This window comes from Echinops telfairi, unplaced genomic scaffold, assembly GCF_000313985.2.
Source record: "Echinops telfairi isolate 266 unplaced genomic scaffold, ASM31398v2 ScPeMD7_1;HRSCAF=3_0, whole genome shotgun sequence".
NCBI lineage: Eukaryota > Metazoa > Chordata > Mammalia > Afrosoricida > Tenrecidae > Echinops > Echinops telfairi.
In genome coordinates this window covers 87,182,123-87,200,755 of record NW_022103896.1, presented here as the reverse complement: position 1 = coordinate 87,200,755, position 18,633 = coordinate 87,182,123, and the positions used below count along the sequence as shown (strand labels likewise).

General features: G+C 39.9%; 1 protein-coding gene across 2 annotated transcripts in view; it reads right to left on the bottom strand.

The window, feature by feature from the left end:
• The window catches only part of UBXN2B (UBX domain protein 2B), a 36,103-nt gene extending 20,180 nt beyond the window's left edge, over positions 1-15,923 (bottom strand). Inside the window, exons 1-3 of one of the 2 annotated variants that reach the window (XM_013007457.2) lie at positions 15,840-15,923; positions 1,754-1,857; positions 286-436 (exon numbers count right to left, since the gene is read on the bottom strand). In XM_013007457.2, coding sequence (XP_012862911.1) covers positions 286-436; positions 1,754-1,857; positions 15,840-15,923 — 339 coding nt within the window. Of the gene's footprint in view, positions 1-285; positions 437-1,753; positions 1,858-2,312; positions 3,279-15,839 lie in introns of those variants that run through there. The other variant, XM_045287721.1, reaches the window with a different exon arrangement.
• Positions 15,924-18,633: the final 2,710 nt, after the last annotated feature.

Here is an 18,633-nt window from a genome sequence, read left to right as displayed (position 1 = left end):
AGGGGCTTAAGTGAAGAGCAAATATTTTGAGAATTATGAGGGCAATGAATGTACAAATGTGCTTTACACAATTGATGTATGTATGGATTGTAATAAGAGTTGTATGAGCCCCTAATAAAATGATTAAAAAAAAAAAGAAACTGTTATTCTCTAACCATTAATAGAATAAGGATTATGATCAGAGAAGACTACGCAGATATTTAAAACAGAAATAAATGTATTTAGTAAACACTGTTTGCACATCTATAGAGGAGTCACACACAATCTATAAAATGTATCACTTACCTTAGATTTTTCATCCCCTAAAGCTCGCGTGGCTTCTTTCAGAGGGACTGCTCCGTGTTCCTTTGCCTCTTTAAAAAGTTCACTCACAATTTTCCCAGTTGAGGGTCGAACTATATGTAATCCACTGTATTCGTGTTCATTTGGATAGAACCTTGAAGGTTAAAGTTCATAAACATAAATTAGGAATAACAGAAATATACAATTTTAAAGCAAAAAGCAACATGCTTTTATGAAATAGCTTCTAAAGAGATAGTTCTATGATTTCTGTAGAAATCCTTTAAAAATGGATTAAGGAAAACACTAAACAGTAACTACCTCATGCACTTTCTCATGCTGAGTTGCAGAGATTATGATACTGAGAGTGAGAATTGGCTTGCTGTCGTCTTCCCCCAATCATTATGTGAATGCTTCCCAGATGCATCTCTTCAACAAACCATATATTTTTGATGGAGTAGAGTTAAGAAGTATTGACAATCAGAAGCTAACCTCTTCCCCTAAGGAAGATATATTCAGGGCAGACCTAGTTAGCGAAGAAGCCTCTATATTTAGATAGTTTTAAGTGTCTAAATTTAGATTCCGGCTACCACAGGGCTTGCATTTGAAAGATGTCTGAACTGAAAAGACAACTACTCTAGTCTAGCCACTAAGTTAAGGTAAATAATGTGGCCCATATGAACATGCTTGTCAGTGTATTCTTATGTAGTCACCAATTTCTCCTTTGACTCCAACTTCATAAATGGTTTAGAAAATATATAATTTCCTTTGTTGTTATCAGCTATTGTTAGTTGCCATCAAATTATTCCAATTCATAGTGACCTCATATGTGCAGAAGAGGGATTTTAAGGCAAATCGAGAGTCCTGTCTTCTGAGGCACCTCTGGGTGGGTTTGAATTACCAACCTTTTTTGGGCTAGTAGTTGAGTGCTTAACAGCTTGTGCCACCCAAGAACTACTTTACGTAAGATCAGTAGCATCCTGCTTTTTTCTTCAAGAATGTTTTCAACCACAATATAAAAAAATACAACCAATAAAATACAATCATGTAAAATTCTAGCATAAGCTAACAAACGACGTTCATAAGTTTAACTACTGAAACCCTCTAATTCAATGTCAAATGCCCATTGAATGGGGTAATTACACTATCCCTGGAAAGTCGAAATGGAGGGCACCTTGATGGAAAAAAATTAGTGCATGCGAAACTCAATAGACTGATGAGTCACGAAAGGTTAATGAACCACTGTGCCCAAGAAAAATACTACGTAGCATATAATTTCACATGAAGTTCAATAATGTAATAGGCATTTAAGGCAGTTTTCCCAGCAGCTTCTTTGAGCTTTATATTATCGTTTTAGGCAAGTATATAAACAATAAAAAAACAATGACCCAGGCTATTAAAACTATTGGGATTAGTGGACTAAAGAGGGACTAAATTACTAAATTATTAAAAACAAACAGACAAAAAAACTTACATTTGAGGAGGTGTTCGTGGGCTTCTAAAGACTGGAGCTTTAGGTCTATCATTCTTGGATGATTTGCCTTTGATTTCATCTTCATATAAACCTGCTAAGGCCAACTACACAATAACAGTCTTGTTATAACACATAACATCAGAAGTGAACTCTTTACACAAATGTAAGTTGTGAATCAAACATGAAGTTTAATTGAGTGATAAAGATTTCTTTATGCAAGTTTACCTCAAATGTTGTTTTCTCGAAGACCTATACTAGTACTTATTTTCAGTAACAGAAGGAAATCTGAAAGTAATTAACCTGTGGTAGGTGGTGGTGGCAAAAAGCAAAATTATCATTCAGATTTGGTTTTGCAATGAGTCATTAAAAAGGCCGCTCTCCTCGCCAAGCTCCATTGTCCAAAATGATACTCAGCATCTTAGCATTAAGTGGCCATAGCTCTTAATGCTATGTTTGCTACTGTTAGTTCAGGTTTTGCAGGTTATTTGATATTATTTGGTTATTTGAGGGGTTGGAGAATACAAAAAATAAATTTCCCCTAAAAACTAATAGTAATTACCTCTTTACTTAATTGTATATTGGCTTACAAAAGCTTCATAGGAACTTCCAGATAGCAGGAGGGTCGTCACCTGGAACTCACAGACAAAGCTCAGCATTAAGGGGTTTTATTAGGGAAGTTAAAGAGACCCATATTTATGGGTGAACCAATCACATAGTTTAGAATATATTCAAGTTATAGTAATTGTTAAATTAATTAATGATTCTACATTTTCAAAAACTGTGTTAAGTAATAAACTATTTACAAACTTGGCCCTTACGTGTTGAGATACAGTCAATGATTATGGCCCTTCTGACCATAATTCCTTATGTGATGTATTATAATTCTGGATTCTCTGCCTTAGGCTAGATCTCATTTTGGAAGGTGTTCCCTGTGACAGGATTAAGGTGGGGCTAACCCTGTTCTTAGTTCAGGGTATGGATCAAGTCACACCCCTTGTTTCTGGGGGGGCATCTTTAAGGCACCATCTTTCCTTTTCCTTGGAGGTACAGTCAGCTAAAAGACAAACCACGAGAGCCATCCCTCAGTAAATAAGAGCCATCTGGGACACAGAAAAACTGCAGGGCCATTCAGAAGAGTGAGTCCAAGATCTCTCTCTGAAGTGGCGGCAGAGGGCAGTAGCCACAGAGACCAGATGCACCAGAGATTGTGACAATAAGGCTAAGAGGAGCAGCATTGAAACTATGCACTATCTTCATCTAGCCTGAGGCTGTGGAACTGTGAGAACAGTGTGGCAGGCAGGCTGGTATCCTGGCCCCTGGAGGCAAAGGCTAATGTACCACATAGCTGAGAGGTGGAGGATCACAGAGACTTGGCTGCTGGCTGGGGAGAGGTGTTGCTGTGGACCAATGACTTGCATCCTCATTGCTTGGTGTTCCTGACTTGTGGTAACCCACTGACTTCCCAAGTAGCTCCTTTTGACTCATGATGACCCTGTAGGAAAAGGGTAGAACTGCCCCCATGGGTTTCTAAAACTAATTTTTTATGGGAGTAGAAAGCCTCATTTTTCTTTCACAAAGCAGCTGGTGGTCTCAAACTGCTAACCTTGTGGTTACCAGCCCAATGTATAACCACTACACCACCAGGTCTCTTTAACTTCCCTAATAAAACCCCTTAATGCTGAGCTTTGTCTGTGAGTTCCAGGTGACCACTGCAATGAATTATTGAGCCCAGCATAGAAGTAGGTGCTGTGAAAGGAATGGTTGGTGTCAGAATTGGTAAAGATGGATGGAATGTGAAGACATGCAGACCTCTGTCTTTAGAAATATGGTGGAATTGGAGTTTCCCTCTCCTAAGGATTTGGTTCTGGTTGGTTGGAGCCTTAATGGCGTGATGGTAGAGTTGGGTCAGCAGTTCAAAACCACCAGTCAGTCAGGAGGATAAAGATGAGGTTTTCTACTCCCATAAAGGTTAAATAGTGTTGGTAACCACAAGGGCAGGTAGGTCTACCCTGTCCTATAAAGTAGGCATGAGTACAACCCACACAGGCAGGTCTACCCTGTCCTATAAGACAGGTATGAGTCCGAATCAATTCAATAAAAGTGAGTTTGGTTTTTTGAGTTTCTGGATAGCCAGAGGAAATCAGCCATGTCTGCTTCCATTGCTATTTATTGCACGTGTTATTCCTGCAATTCTTTTTTTAAAAAAATACAATGTTTCACACTCTGTTCTCATTATATCCCATAGTACAATTTCATTCAGCTATTCAAGGTTTCAAAATCCAAGCACATAAAACAATTTCAAAATTATTTCATTTAAAATTTACCAGATATACAAATTGAATCAAGAAAATGAACTTTAACAAATAAAATAAATATACATAGTATATTCATGATTTTTTTAAAAACAGTATTACCACATTATATGTTACAGATAAATGGTTGTTTATCTTCAAATTTCAGTAACAGAATTGTATCTGTCCTTGGAATGGAAAATTAAAAAATAATCTAAATATTCCAGTGTTGCTTAATAAATTTTGCCCCATTTTTGACATTTTGGGAATGTGAAAATTTCCCTTAATGCCTCTTGTAGTTATTCAATTATAATTTGCATATATATGATTTTTGTATTTATTTGTGGCAGTGGCAGTAGGGGAGAGGGCAGATAAAATGTTCCTTCTAGATAACCATCTTCACTTAATAGGAAAGAATTGGGGCAAAGTTAATTCTTCCAGGATTCTATCAGTCGACCTTTACACATATACACAAAACAAAAACAAAAGCTTTATTTTCATCCATAATTTTGCCCTGACCACCATATATATAAGAACAATTTAAAAGTATTACTAGTAGGTTCTAGTTCATACATTAATGGATTTACTCCAAACAAAACTTGCTAAACATGTCTCTCATCAGTGGATGGCTGCTTATAAGTACATGTCTTAACACCGTTGTCTCAGCCTCATTAGGGTGCTTCAAATGCAAAAGGTCCAACCAAATTAGTGGTATCTAAAGTGATATGCTGAGCCAGTTATATCTAAAGCATACAGATCAGCTCAGAAGGTCATAATTGTATTTTGAGATTCCAAGGGGTTAATCTTTTAATATTTTTAGCTTCTTATTGTGAATTGGGTGAAGCTTTATAGAGCAGGCGATCAGTTTTATAGTCAACAATTCATACACATTTTGTTTAATCTCATTCATTGCAATGCCTAATATAACATTCCTTATTCCATTTCTCCCCTGTATTTCCTGTTTCCCTTTCTCCTTCATCCTTAACCCGTCTGAATTTTGGCTCTGGTAAATGCTATCCTTTCAATTTCAAATGGTTGAGCATTCTAAGGTGTGCATGCTTCCCTAGTGTTATTGTTCTCCTTATAACTCTGTCTACTGTTTGGCTGAAAATTAAGCCATGAAGGTGAATTCATTTGCAGACGTGAAGGGTTACTAATGGCCATCATCTGCGGGGCCCCACTAGTCTCTTTCTGACCAGTAAGCTGGGTCTTAGTTATGAGAAAAAGGTCAAGAAATTTGCAGAGAAATTTTTTCCATTATGACCATGTACCTACTCATGCATCAAGGGGAGCCGGGGTTATTCTATGAGAATTTCACTGGGAACCCTTACCCCATCTACCATACAGCCCTGATCTTGCCCCTTCAGACTTTTTTGTTCCGAAAACCCAAAACATTTAAAAGGAATATGAAAAAGCAGCCACATAGCCAAACAGTCACAAACCCAGTTTAGCTCAAATCCATGGATCAGATGTTAATCTGAAATCCCTTCTTAGATCAAGCAGGGATGTAAGCTGGAAGCTTTTCGGGACTTGTGTGGTTGCCAGGCCTGGGAACTCAGGAAGCTAGAAAAGGAATCTAGAGGCAGCAGAACAAAGCCAGAAAGTCATAGCTGGTGACTGCAGAGGGAAATGGGCAGATGTTATGAAAGGCGGCTAATAGCTCCCAGGATCACCAGTGGTCTGTATTCCAAAAAAACAGTCAGGATCCAGGCCAGCAGGAAGAAAGGGAAGAAAGGAAGCATTCTTTTTTTTTTATTTAATCGTTTTATTAGGGGCTCATACAACTCTTATCATAATCCATACATACATCAATTGTGTAAAGCTCATTTGTACATTCATTGCCCTCATCATTCTCAAAACATTTTCTCTCCATTTAAGACCCCGGTATTAGGTCTTCATTTTTACCCTCCCTCAAGAGCCCTTGATAATTTATAAATTATTATTTTGTCATATCTTGCCCTGTTTGACGTCTCCCTTCACCCACTTTTCTGTTGTCCATCCCCCAGGGAGGAGGTCACATATAGTTCCTTGTAATCGGTTCCCTCGTTCCAACCCACTCTCCCTCTACCCTCCCAGTATCGCCACTCACACCACTGGTCCTGAAGGGATCATCCGCCCTGGATTCCCTGTGTTTCCAGTTCCTATCTGTACCAGTGTACATCCTCTGGTCTAGCCAGACTTGCAAGGTAGAATTCAGATCATGATAGTGGGGGCGGAGAGGAAACATTTAGGAACCAGAGGAAAGTTGTATTTTTTATCATTGCTACATCGCACCCTGACTGGCTCGTCTCCTCCCAGAGAGAGAGGAAACATTCTTAACCATATCTCTTTTGTGGCTGCCAAACAGGCCACACCCACAAGAAGACATCAGTTTGTGGCCTGAGTGAGATACTGCCTTGCTATACAGGCAGCCTGGAGTTGTTTATATTATGTAAACAAACTCCTGAGTCTCCTGGCCCTTGCCAAGTTGACACAAATCTAACCATCACAAGTGCCTTGGAAACGACAATATTGTCATTTTAATGCAGTATAGGTAGACGAGTGAAGAATTCTTCAGGGAAAGGCTATGTTTAGAAACCATGCAAGAAATCCAAGTTATCAAAGCCCTGGTGGCACCGTTGCTAAGTGAAATGTTGGCAGTTCTAAATGACTGAATGATTTTGGAGGGGAAATAAATTAGAATAATTGTATTTAAATTCTAACTTTGGCACTTACTGTGTGAAACTTGGGCAAACTACATAACATTTCTAAGCTTAATCTTTTTCATTAAATGTCTGATTTTATCTCAGAGGGTTGTGTTAAGCATTAAATACTGTTTTTAAAATGCTAGGCACATGCTGGAAGATATTTCTAAACAGACTTAACAATAATTATATTGGCATTTCATTTTCTTCAAGATTTACTTTTCCTGTAGTGTTATCCTCCTTATTTCCTTAAGCGTTTCCCCACTTCGTGTCTGTTCAAAGCAGAGCTAAGGAAATGAAAGAGAAAGAGGCAAGCAAGCAAAATCACACTGACCCTGACTTCTCAGATGCAAAGTTTTCAGGAACCTCTCTGAAATCTCTTCTAAACAGCACTCTTTTGAATATTTTCTCTGAGCCTATTACATTAGTTCAGCTCTAAGAATTACTTTTACAAAAATATCAATAAATGGAACTATTATCTGTTTGTCTTCTCTTTTCCCCCCTATTATCTGTTTTTCAAAGGTTCATTTGGCCAGCCTTCACCAAGCCTTTTCCAATTTTTTTAAACTAAATGTTATCTTTAAAAAAAAATTCTCATAACACAGCTTGAGAAGACAAAGAAAACCATTAAAATAAAATGTGCAAAAAGCTAGATTTAGAAAATTGAAAAAAAAATCATAGAGTCAGCATATCTCAAACTGAAAGAAATATAGAAACAATTCATATCTCAAGTTGTAATACTGAAGGATTCTATACAGGCTAAATACTGAATGCAGGAAGCAACAAATGTGATGAAGAAGTGCACAGAATCACTGACGAAAAGAATTAGTCAACATGCAACTATTTCAAAAAGTAGCATATGATCAAGAACTAAAAGCACTGAAGGAAGAAGTTCAAGCTGTACTGAAGGGACTGATGAAAAACAAAGCTCCAGGAACTCATGGAATAACAACTGAAATATTCCTGAAACAGGCATTGGCAACACTCACTGGTCTATGTCAACTTTTTTGGAAGACAGCTGCCTAGCCAACCAACTGGAAGATTTGTGCCCATTTCAAAGCAGATTTATGCCCATTTCAGATTTGTGCCCATTTCAAAGCAAAGTGACCCAACAGGATACAGAAGTTATCAACAATATCATTAATATCATACACAAAATTGTGCTGATGATAATTCAAAAACAGTTGCAGAAGTACGTGGAGCGGAAGTTGTCAGAAATTCATGCTGGATACAGAAGAGGATTTGGAAAGCTATCACTGCTGCATCACATGGATCTTGGGTAAAAGCAGAAGAATACCAGAAAGATGTTTACTTGTGCTCTACTGACTATGCAAAGGTATTTGATTGTTTGAGTCATTAAAAATGATGGATAAAATTGTGATACATGGCAATTCCAGAACACTTCATTGTGCTTATGCGGCACCTCTAAATCGACCAAGACACAGTCATTCAAACAAAGCAAGGGGATACTGTATGGTTTAAAATCAGGAAAGATGTGCAGATAATATGAGAAGCTGAACTATACAAAGAAAAACACAGAATCAAGAGTAAAAGAAGGTTCATTAACATCCTTGATATGTAGATGAACCAGTATTTTTTGCAGGAGGATTTAAATACTTCAACACTACAGCCATCAGTATGAATTACAACTCAATGAAAGAAGACAACTAGGCCAATAGACAACATCATGATAGACAGAGAAAAGATTGAATTTGTCAAGGATGTCATTGTCCTTGGATCCATAATCTTTTTCATGGAAGCCGCAGTCAAGAAATCAAGTGATGTACTACATAAGAGAGCAAAGATACCACCTTCAGGTCTAAGTTGCACCTGAACCAAGTCATGGTATTTTTTAATCATTGAATACGCATGTGAAGTAGATGTGAGCAAAGAACTGAATGATGCAAAAGATTTCCAAAAGTGAAACGCTTTCCTCCAAAGCTATAGAAGGAAACTTCAAGCCTAATATTCAGGGTGGAACATCAGTTAGGGTTTCTGTATGACTTCAAGGAGACGCCTCCTTCACTTCCCCTTCGAATAGGCACTGTACAAGACATCTGGATGAGAAATAAGTCTGTATTAGGTTAAGCCCCCAGATTAGAGTGTACATAATTATAGTCTTGTAATCTAGCTTGTCCTAATATAATTAGGGAGTGAGCATTCATATTGAAAAAGAACCCCTTGCTGTACTCAAGAGGTCATCACAAATAGTATGTCAGCAGCAAATTCTCCATTTGTATTTTAAATCATTTGTTGTTTCCAAAACTATTTTTCGGGAAGTCATTTATACACACTGGTTCAAACCAAAAGCAAGCCCATTGCCATCAAGTTGATTCCTATTCAGAGTGACCCTATGTAGGGTTTCCAAGACTTTGTAAAACTTTCTAAGAGCAAATAGCCTCATTTTACTCCCATGGAGCAGCTGGTGGGTTTGAATCACCAACCTTGTAATTAATTACCAGTCCAACACATATTCAACAATACCACCAGGGCTCAGCACAAAGAAAATACTATACTGTCTGCGTGCTACTACTCTTCTGTGTGTTATCAAGTCAAATAAAATCTGACCTTTTCCATAGTTTGTTATTCATAACACTACCACTCTCTTGCTAAATAGATTTTGTTCAATCCAACTATGTGCTCAATAAACTGGACACATTGTGATTAATCCAGCTGGGTAGCAAGGGACTTGGCAAAAGAAAAAAAGTTATCCTTTCCTTGCAAGGGTTCCAAACCTAAACCCAAATCTACTGCCACCTCATAGTGACCCCTGTAGGGTTTCTGAGGCTGCAAACCTTTACAGTAGATAACCTCATCTTGATCTCACGGAGTAACTGGTGGATGTGAATGGCCATTCTTGCTGTGAGCAGCCCAGTGCTTACCCATCAGCACCACCAGGGCTTCTTAGTAAGGGTTTGCTACTTTGAAATGGAATATTTTAAGGCTTATACCATTTCTAAACCTGGCTGTCATAACAATCCGGATTATTCCTGATCTCTGATCTCTAAGGCATGTTACACTGTGTTACTTGCTGTCTCATTTTGAAAGGGATGTGCTGAAAACATTATATGGATCAACCATATTTTAAAATACATTTTAGGAATCAATCTAGCAATTTTTATAGTAAGGGGTGGTGGTGAAATACCAAAAAGCAATCTGTAAAACATACAAAATAAAGTAAAAAATAAAGAAAGCCACCCAGCCTTATTCAGCTTCTCAGAGTCTTGAAAGCTAGTGTAGAAGGAATAAGATGGTGGAAGAGGCAGTAGCATATACATTTTCAATATTAGAATATTGCTTTATGAAAAACTATACCCTATCAATCAAAAAAAGTTTCTCATATGAACTAAGGACCAAAGGAATGGTACCTTTTGACTCCATGGGATATCAAATATATATTAATAAATATGGGATATATGAAAAATATTATTAGGGACTCGATCAGGCTAAGAGGTCATTGGTATTAATGATTCATCAGTAGTTTCCAGAAAAGTGAATGATTATTAAAAGGAGTTGATTCTAGGTCTGAATATTTAATAGGCTCATTAGCTAACATTATAATAGCTCTATTTTTTCACATTGACTTAACAGAGGATACTGGACTAGTAGAGGAATGGTAATTGGAACTGATCAAAATAAGTGGAAGTAATGGTCGAAACCAACACATTAACATCTCAGTCAAATAAAAAGATAAAAACGTGTCATTGTAATATTAATGGTGGTCCACAATCAAAACACTTCCATAATTTAATTATGAAGTTATTTAATGCATAGTTTTTAAAAATATGTAAATATTATGGTTCCTCTAGAAATTGAAATATAAGAACTCGAAATCTGAAAGCAAAGCAAATGAAGAAAAGAATATCAAGCACAGAGCCAAAGATGAAAAGGGACTCCACACCATCCACACCACTGCTATAAAGTTGATTCTAACTCATAGAGACCCTGTAGGACAGGTTCGAAGTACCCCATTAGAACTCACTTCCGAGATTGTAATTCTTCACAAGAGTAGGAAGCCCCGTCTTTCTGCAGAGCGGATGATAGTTTCAAACTGCTGACCTTGTGGTAGCAGCCCAACAAATAACTATACACTACCAGGGCTACTTACAAAAAGGGACAATGAAGGTTTAATATGCAGAATAGTAACATCAACATGACCGAAGAACTGTGTGAAAATGACCTGAGACTTTGTGAAACTCTGGTGGCTGGGTGTCAGCAATCTTTTTCACAAGCCTTCCCAACGATTCTGATATATCCTCAAATTGAGCATCAGGGATATGGAATGATGACAACCAACAGGATTGGGTTACTCGTAGCAATTTTACAAAACACAGCAACTGATAATTTTGTTCTTTTCTCTCTAATAGAACTCCTTTCTGACCCACCCTACCAAGTCCAATGCCACACCTGACGTACCAAAGTTACCCCTAATCCTACCAACTCAAATCTAGGTAGAAACAAAGAATTAAGGAAAACTTTTTTGTTTGATATTATAATTCTAGAGGGAGACTTGGACGAAAGCATACAATTAAGTAACTTAAGCAACTGTTAAACCCAGGTTCATGGACAGACTGAGGGGCACCAGAAGAGAAAAAAGATCCCTGAAAAGGTTCAGATACATAAATGATCATTGATGTTTTTCGGTTGAGTCCTATCACTAATAAGGCCACATTTTCCCAATGTTTCCCAAGTTGAAGGAACAGAGGGACTAAGGAGATCCAGTCTTGGTTTGATAAACCAAATAAGATTTTGAAGTCTGAAATTTCTAATTGTAGGGTGGCCTTTTGGGAGACAACTACACAGCTTTCCTCGGGTGTCACCTGGACAGCTCCCTCCTGATTCAGATGCAGGGCAACCCTCCAATACATGGCAGTAAAATGTAGGTAATTATAGGTATTTTGCTTATTACAATTAGTAATATATCATCCTTTCCCTCAATAATTCTGTGAAAGACTTTTAAAGTAAGGTTTCAGGGAGAAAAAGAAGCATCTATAAAGAATAATTAAAAATTGGATAACTTTTAAAATAAGCATAGATAATCCATAAATAAATCAAATCCAAGAAACCAGTTGGGGAGAATGTTATTCAATCCTTTTAAACATTTGATACATACTTCAGTTGTTGATACATCATGACTTTGGTTGTTTCCAAGTTTCTTTTCAAGTTGGTCAGATTCTTACTAAATTTTAAAGGAAATATTATCAATATTTTAAATATAGATGATACAACAAATCATACTCATAAAGAAATTGCTAATAAATAAAAAGTAGAAATAAAATGTTTTTTAAAAAACCCTATCTTGGTATAAACGGTTTCATAATTTGTAATATTAACAGAGTATCTGTCAGTTTGTCATTGTATGGTGGCCTGTAGTTGCTCCGATACTAGATGCTACATCACTGGTATTTCAAGTGGCAGCAGGGTCACTCAAAGTGAATAGGCTTCAGCAGAGCTTCCAAACTAAGAACACAGACTAAGAAGAAGAAATTGGCTGCCCACTTTGGAGGAAGTAGCTGATTCAAACCTTGTGCACAGCCTGAAAATATTGGCAGATACTGAAGGTCTAATGAATGGAATCAGATCATTGTCAGAGATAGTGCCAGAGAATGGGTGCCTCAGGTTGGAAGGTACTCAAGATATGACTGGAGAAGCTGCTTTCTCAAAGCAGAGTGAACTATGGTCAAATGAATCCTGTAAAGCCTCTGGAATCTTCATTTGCTGGCAGGGCACAACTCAAGTGAGAAGAAACAGCTGCAAAAATCTACTAATAAACACAACTTGGATTCTACAATGTATGACTGTAGGAAAACTGGAAAATGTAAAAAATGAAATGGTACACATACTGATCAATAACCTATCATCAGGGAGCAAAAATTTACTGATACTGGCTATTTTGAATCAGAAAACCATGTTTTACTATGCAGGTAATGACACAATCAAAAGGAATGTCATTGTATTCATTGACAAAAGGGACACTTCTAGACCTATCTTGAATTACAATGTTGTCTGTGATAGATTATATCTATCTGCCTTCAAGGAAATTCGATCATAGAACAATTGTTGTTCAGTCATACATCAATCAGGAAAGCTAGTGATGCAGTAATTGAAGAGTTCTACCAACTTCTTCCTTTGGAAATTGATCAAACATGCAATCAAGATGCATTGATAATTATTGGAGTTTGGAACATAAAAGTTGAAAACAAAAAGGAAGGAACAAAAGTTGGAAAATATGGCCTTGGTGACAGAAATGAAGCTGAAGACCATATGATATAATTTTGTAAGACCAACCATTTGTTCATAGAAAATACTTTTTTCCAACAAAACAAATGATGGCTATCCACATGGACTTTTCTAGATGGAATAGCCAGAATTCAAATGGACTACATCTATAGAAGAGATGATGGAGAAGCTCACTATCAGCAGCTATAACAAGACCAGGAGCTGACTGTGGAGCAGACCACCAATTGGTCATATGTAAGTTCAGGTTGAAGCTGAAGAATATTAAAACAAGTCCACAAGAGGCAAAATATAACCTTGAGTTTGTCCCACCAGAATTTCGAAAACATCTCATGAACAGATTTTCTGCATTGAACACTAATGACAAAAGGCCTGAAGAGCTGTTGGAAGACATCAAGAGCACCATTAATGAAGAAAGCAAAGGGTCACTGGAAAGACCAGAAAGAATGATGAGATCAAAATGGAACGTCAGAAGGTTCTGAGACTTGCTCTTAGTCATAGATTAGGTAAGACAAATGGAAGAAATGATGAAAGCAAAGAGTTGAAAATCTCAAAGGGCAGCTCAAGTAGACAAAGTAAAATATTACAATGAAATGTGCAAAAACCTAGGGTTAGAAAACCCAAAAGGAAGAACGCACTCAGCATAGCTTAAACAGAAAGAATTCAAGAAAAAGAAGAAAGAAGCCTAGTGTTGCAATACTGAAAGATTCCATGGGCAAAATATTGAATGATGCAAGAAACATCAAGAAAAGAAGGAAAGAATACATAGAGTCACTATACCAAAAAGAACTAGTTGACTATCAATCATTTCAAACAGTAGCATATAAGCAAGAACCAATGGTAATGAAGGAAGAAGTTAACTGAAAACATAGTCAAAGCCAAGCCTCCAGGAACGGATGGAATACCAATTGAAATGCTTCATGAAGCTGATGAAGCACTCATTCATCCATGTCAGGAAATTTGGAAGACAGCTAAGTGGCCAACTGATTGGAAGAGATCCATATTTGTACCCATTCGAAAGAAAGGTGACCCAACAAAAGGTACAAATTACATCAAATGCAAGTAAAATTTTGCTGAAGATTATTCAACAATGGTCTCAGCAAATACAGTGACAGGGAATTGGCCAGAGGTTCAGGCTGGATTCAGAAGAGGATGTGGAAACAAGATGTATACTGAAGTCAAGATGGCCATAAACCCTACTTTTTTCTCATTAACCTGGGCTGCCTCTCCTGTGAGCCCTGGTGGTGCAGTGTTTAAGTGGTCGGCTGCTAAAGGAAAGGTAGGCCCCACCAGTCACTATGCAAGAAAAAGATGTGGCAGTGGGCTTCCAAAAAAATTCCAGGGTGTTCTACTCTGTCAAAATGGGTCAAGTTGGAATCAAGTGGATATCAGTGTCAGGAGGAAGGAAGTACGTAATAGAAATAAGGTAGATAAGAGCTTCCTGTTCCTTGATTTTACATATTTGTACTGACTTACTAGTAACTTATGGTTGCTGGAACTATTCTATTTTTGGTTTATATTTGGCCTTACACTAACTACTCACTTAAAAATAAACAGCAACCACAAAAAGCTCACTGCTACCCTGTAAGATAGGATTAGAGTTGCCATATGGGTGCTTGTCCACGAAAACCTTTACCAGAGCAGAAAGCCCCATATTTCTCCCCCAGTTTGTCACTTATTGACTGCTTATTTTGGCACACAATCATGCTCCGTCCTATAGTATGAAGTGTATTTTTATTTCACTCCCCCCACCCCCACCCCCCAAAAAACCACCTGCTTACAGGCTTTCCAAATATGGAAATTTCTTTCACTTATCTTCTATACCCCCACAACATTCTGTACTGACTTTGGATTTGATGCCCTATTTATGTTTGCCTTTCCAAGAGCTTTGTAGCATGTTGTTATGCCGCACATGGTTAATATACCTAAAAACCAAACGCACTGCCATCGAGTTAATTCTGACTCACGGCGATCCTATAGGGCAGGGTAGAACTGCCCCTGTGGCTTTCGGAAACTGTAACTCTTTGGGAGAGTAAACAGTCTCATCTTTTTCCTGCAGAGTGGCTGGTGGTGTCGAACCGCTGACTTTTCAGTTAGCAGCCCAATGTGTAACCACTGGGCCACCATGGCCATATAGGTTTGTTTAACAACACAGGAAGAAGGTGTGGCCACAAAGCAATAAGACTGTCACACTGAGTCTTGTGGTTTCTCACTTATTTTGAACCACTATTACTTATAGACATTTATTTGTGAAGTTTAAAACGATAGAAAGACCTCAGATGACCCACGTGACCAGATCACCTGGTCAAGCAGTATTTGGTGCAATGGCATCTAGCTAACTCAAGTTTCCTATAACGTTATAGTTATTGATCTTCCGTTTCTTGTACGGATGCTTTCTAGAGTGTAGCTTTGCATCTGGAGGATGAAACGTTCAGTACATAAGCCACTTTAAACAAGAAAAACTAAACGATAAAAAGGAATCTGTTTGCAGATAAGCAATCAAGTTAGAAACAGCATCCAAGACGGGAAGGCGCAAACCGGCACACCTGTCACCACGTTTGAGGGGTTCGCAGATCCCCTCCCCTACCGCCCAGCTTTCCTCTGCACCAAACAGCAGGAAATCTGCGCCGCGGACTGCACAAAAGGCTCCGCCGCACACCTGGTTTCAACAAATTATAAAGGAGACAGGGACAGAAGAGACGCCGGTCCAGGCGGGGATCCGGCACCTGTTCCCACCACCCTCCGCGCGCGAAGCGCCCTCTGGGAGAGCGCAGCGCCGATCCCCCTTCCGCCCGGGAGAACCGGGCGCGGCTCAGCCGAGCGCGCAGCTGGCCGGCGCCCCGCCCCGCGCCCCGCCCACGCCCGCGGCCGCACCTGCAGGTCTCGCGCGCTCGGGGGCCGCGGCACCGAGGACCGTCCCTCCTGCTCCCGGGCGTCCGCTCCGCCGCCCTCCGCCATCTTCGCCGGTCACCGCAGGCCCGCCGAGTCCCCGCCTGCAACTTCCGGGCAGTTGCTAGGCAACCGCGGGGGCGGAGCTTCGCAGCCCGCGCCCGGGAGCTAGGAGGTGTAGTGACGCGCAACCCCGTGCCCGGGCTGGCGCCCCTCGCCCCCCGTAGTCTTTGTCCTGCCCATGCCCACCTGGTTTGCGCCCATATTTCCTTAAAGGACGTTGACGGCGGGAATTTCCCTTTCGTTAAAGAAGCTGACACAGCCATCAGGTGGATTCCGACCCCAAACCGAACTCTTCCACTGCCACGAGCTGATGCGAATTCACGGCGACGCTGCCAGAGGGCAGAGCTACCCCACGAGTGTCCGAGACGGTAACCCCGCACACGGGCCGAAAGAAAGCCCCGTCTCTCTCCCGCCCTGCGGCACATGGATTCAACTGTTGGCCTGTGGATGGCAGCTCAGAACGGAAGGCTCTGTCCTAAACCATTTGTTGCCCGCCCTCCACTTGACTGGGAGGGCAACGACCTCAACCATGGAAACTTGCTTGCTCTCTCTAGAGCAGTGGTTCTCAACCTTCCTAAAGCCGCGACCCTGTAATACAGCAACGAAAATTATTTTCGTTGCTACTTCATCACTGTAATTTTGTTACTGTTATGAATCGGGTGATCCCTGTGAAAAGGTCATTCAACCTCCCCCAACCCCCACCCTAGGGGTCGTGACGCACAGGTTGAGAACCACTGTAACAACCTTACATTTCTAGCCAGGAGAGTTGGAGCATTGAGCTCTTTGCAACCGGAACGACAACCAAACAAATTCACCGCCATGGAGGCACTACAAGGCAGAGTAGAATTACCCCTGTGTGTTTCTGAGGTTGCAAATCTGTAAGGCGTAGAAAGCCTGCGACTCAGTGGCTGGTGGTTTTCAACTGTTGACCTTATGGTTAGTATCCCAAGATGTAACCTAACCCATTGGGGCCTCCTTTAACTAGAGCTCAAAACCATAGGGACCCTTTGGAACTGCTGCCTTCTAATCCATGCGCTCCCTTTCTTTCACCAGTGCTAAACAAATTCACTGCCTTCTGATTCGTGACAACCCTATAGGGCAACCATCTAGCTGAGAAGCAACAAAACCCACATGGAAGAAGTACACCAGCCTGTGTGATCATATGCGTAGCAGGCAATTGAAAATCCAATGGCTTGGTTCAGGCACAGCTTTGTCTTAATGCTTTTCAACTCTTTAGAAATCTTTTGCAGAAGATTTGCCTGATGCAAATTTGTTTAATTTTTCAATCTCTGCTGCTGTGAGTATTTTCATGGATCCTCATAAAAGAAAATCCTCAATAATTCCAGTCTTTTCCCCACTTAGCAAGATGTGGCAGACTGGTCCAGTCATGAGGTCCATTTGCTATCTTTACATTGAGGTGAAATCCACACAGCCTATTGAAGTCTATACTCTGATCTTCCTGAGCAATACTTCAAGTCCTCTTAACTTACAGCAAGCAAAGTTGTTGTGAGATCCAGTCCCTCAACCAAATGGATGCTTAGGAGTGGCTTGTGCGATTAAGGAAAACAAAGACGATAGACAAGCAAGGCGCAGGGCTTCGTCTGGATATTGGAAGCAAGAGAGCTAATGTATTTTTTACTGGGTTTATATAATCACGAGGCTTGCAAACCTCCAGCAGGCACATGCATAAAAGAGTGGAAAGGTGAGTCAGCAGCTTAACCTTGTATATCCTTGAACTCTCCCCAGGGGAACAATCTAGGACCAGGATCAGAAGGAGACTTCAGAAGGGAGTCATCAGCACTTTGGGTGAGACAGACAGAGAATCTGGTTGCTTTCAAAGACAGGTAGCCTCCAGGTGCATAGTGACCAGCCAGGCGCATACGAGACATCTTTCATGGTAGCACCTTTATGGAGGGCTTGGTGGGAGTGTTTTTCAGCCTGGAACAAGTTTATTCGATGTCATCTCGAGCTCAGAACTGTGGAGCTCTTTCCCTAACGAGAGCCAGTCTTCCAGACTGTGGTTATGAGCACAGAGATTAGGCTGCAGACTGTCCCTTCTGGTCCTCAGTATTTCACAGGTTGTGTTCTCTGCAATCCCAGGTTGTTAGTGAGTTTTCTGCCAATCCTGCAGTGTCTCAGATTGTTCGTCAGCACAAGATTGAATAAATATGGAGAGGACACATGGAAATAAAGGACACAGCTGGACACACACCTTTCCCGATTTTAAACCCTGAAGTTCTTTGTCTGTTCACATAGCTGCCTCTTGGTTGGTGGACAGGTTCTACATGCGTACAATGAGGGGTTCCGAAATTCCCACTCTTTTCAAGACTATCTATAGTTTGTTATGATCCACATAGTCGGATGCTTTTGCAAAGTTAATAAAACACAGTAGACACGTTTCTGATAGTGTCTGCTTTCAGTTAAGATCCATCTGATGTCAACAATGATATCCCAAATGTCACAACCTCCTCTGGTTCTGGCTTGAATTTCTGGCAGATCCCTGGGAATGTACTGATATTTGGAATTATCTTCAGCAAAATGTTATTAGCATGTGATATTAATAATAGTGCACGATAATTTCTGCATTCTGTTGGATGACTTTCCATTGCAATCAACACAGATATTGAACTATTCTAGTTGGATGGCCCGGTAGCTGTCTTTCAAACTTGTAGGCATAGATGAATGAGGGCTTCCAGTGCTACATCAGCTTGTTTCA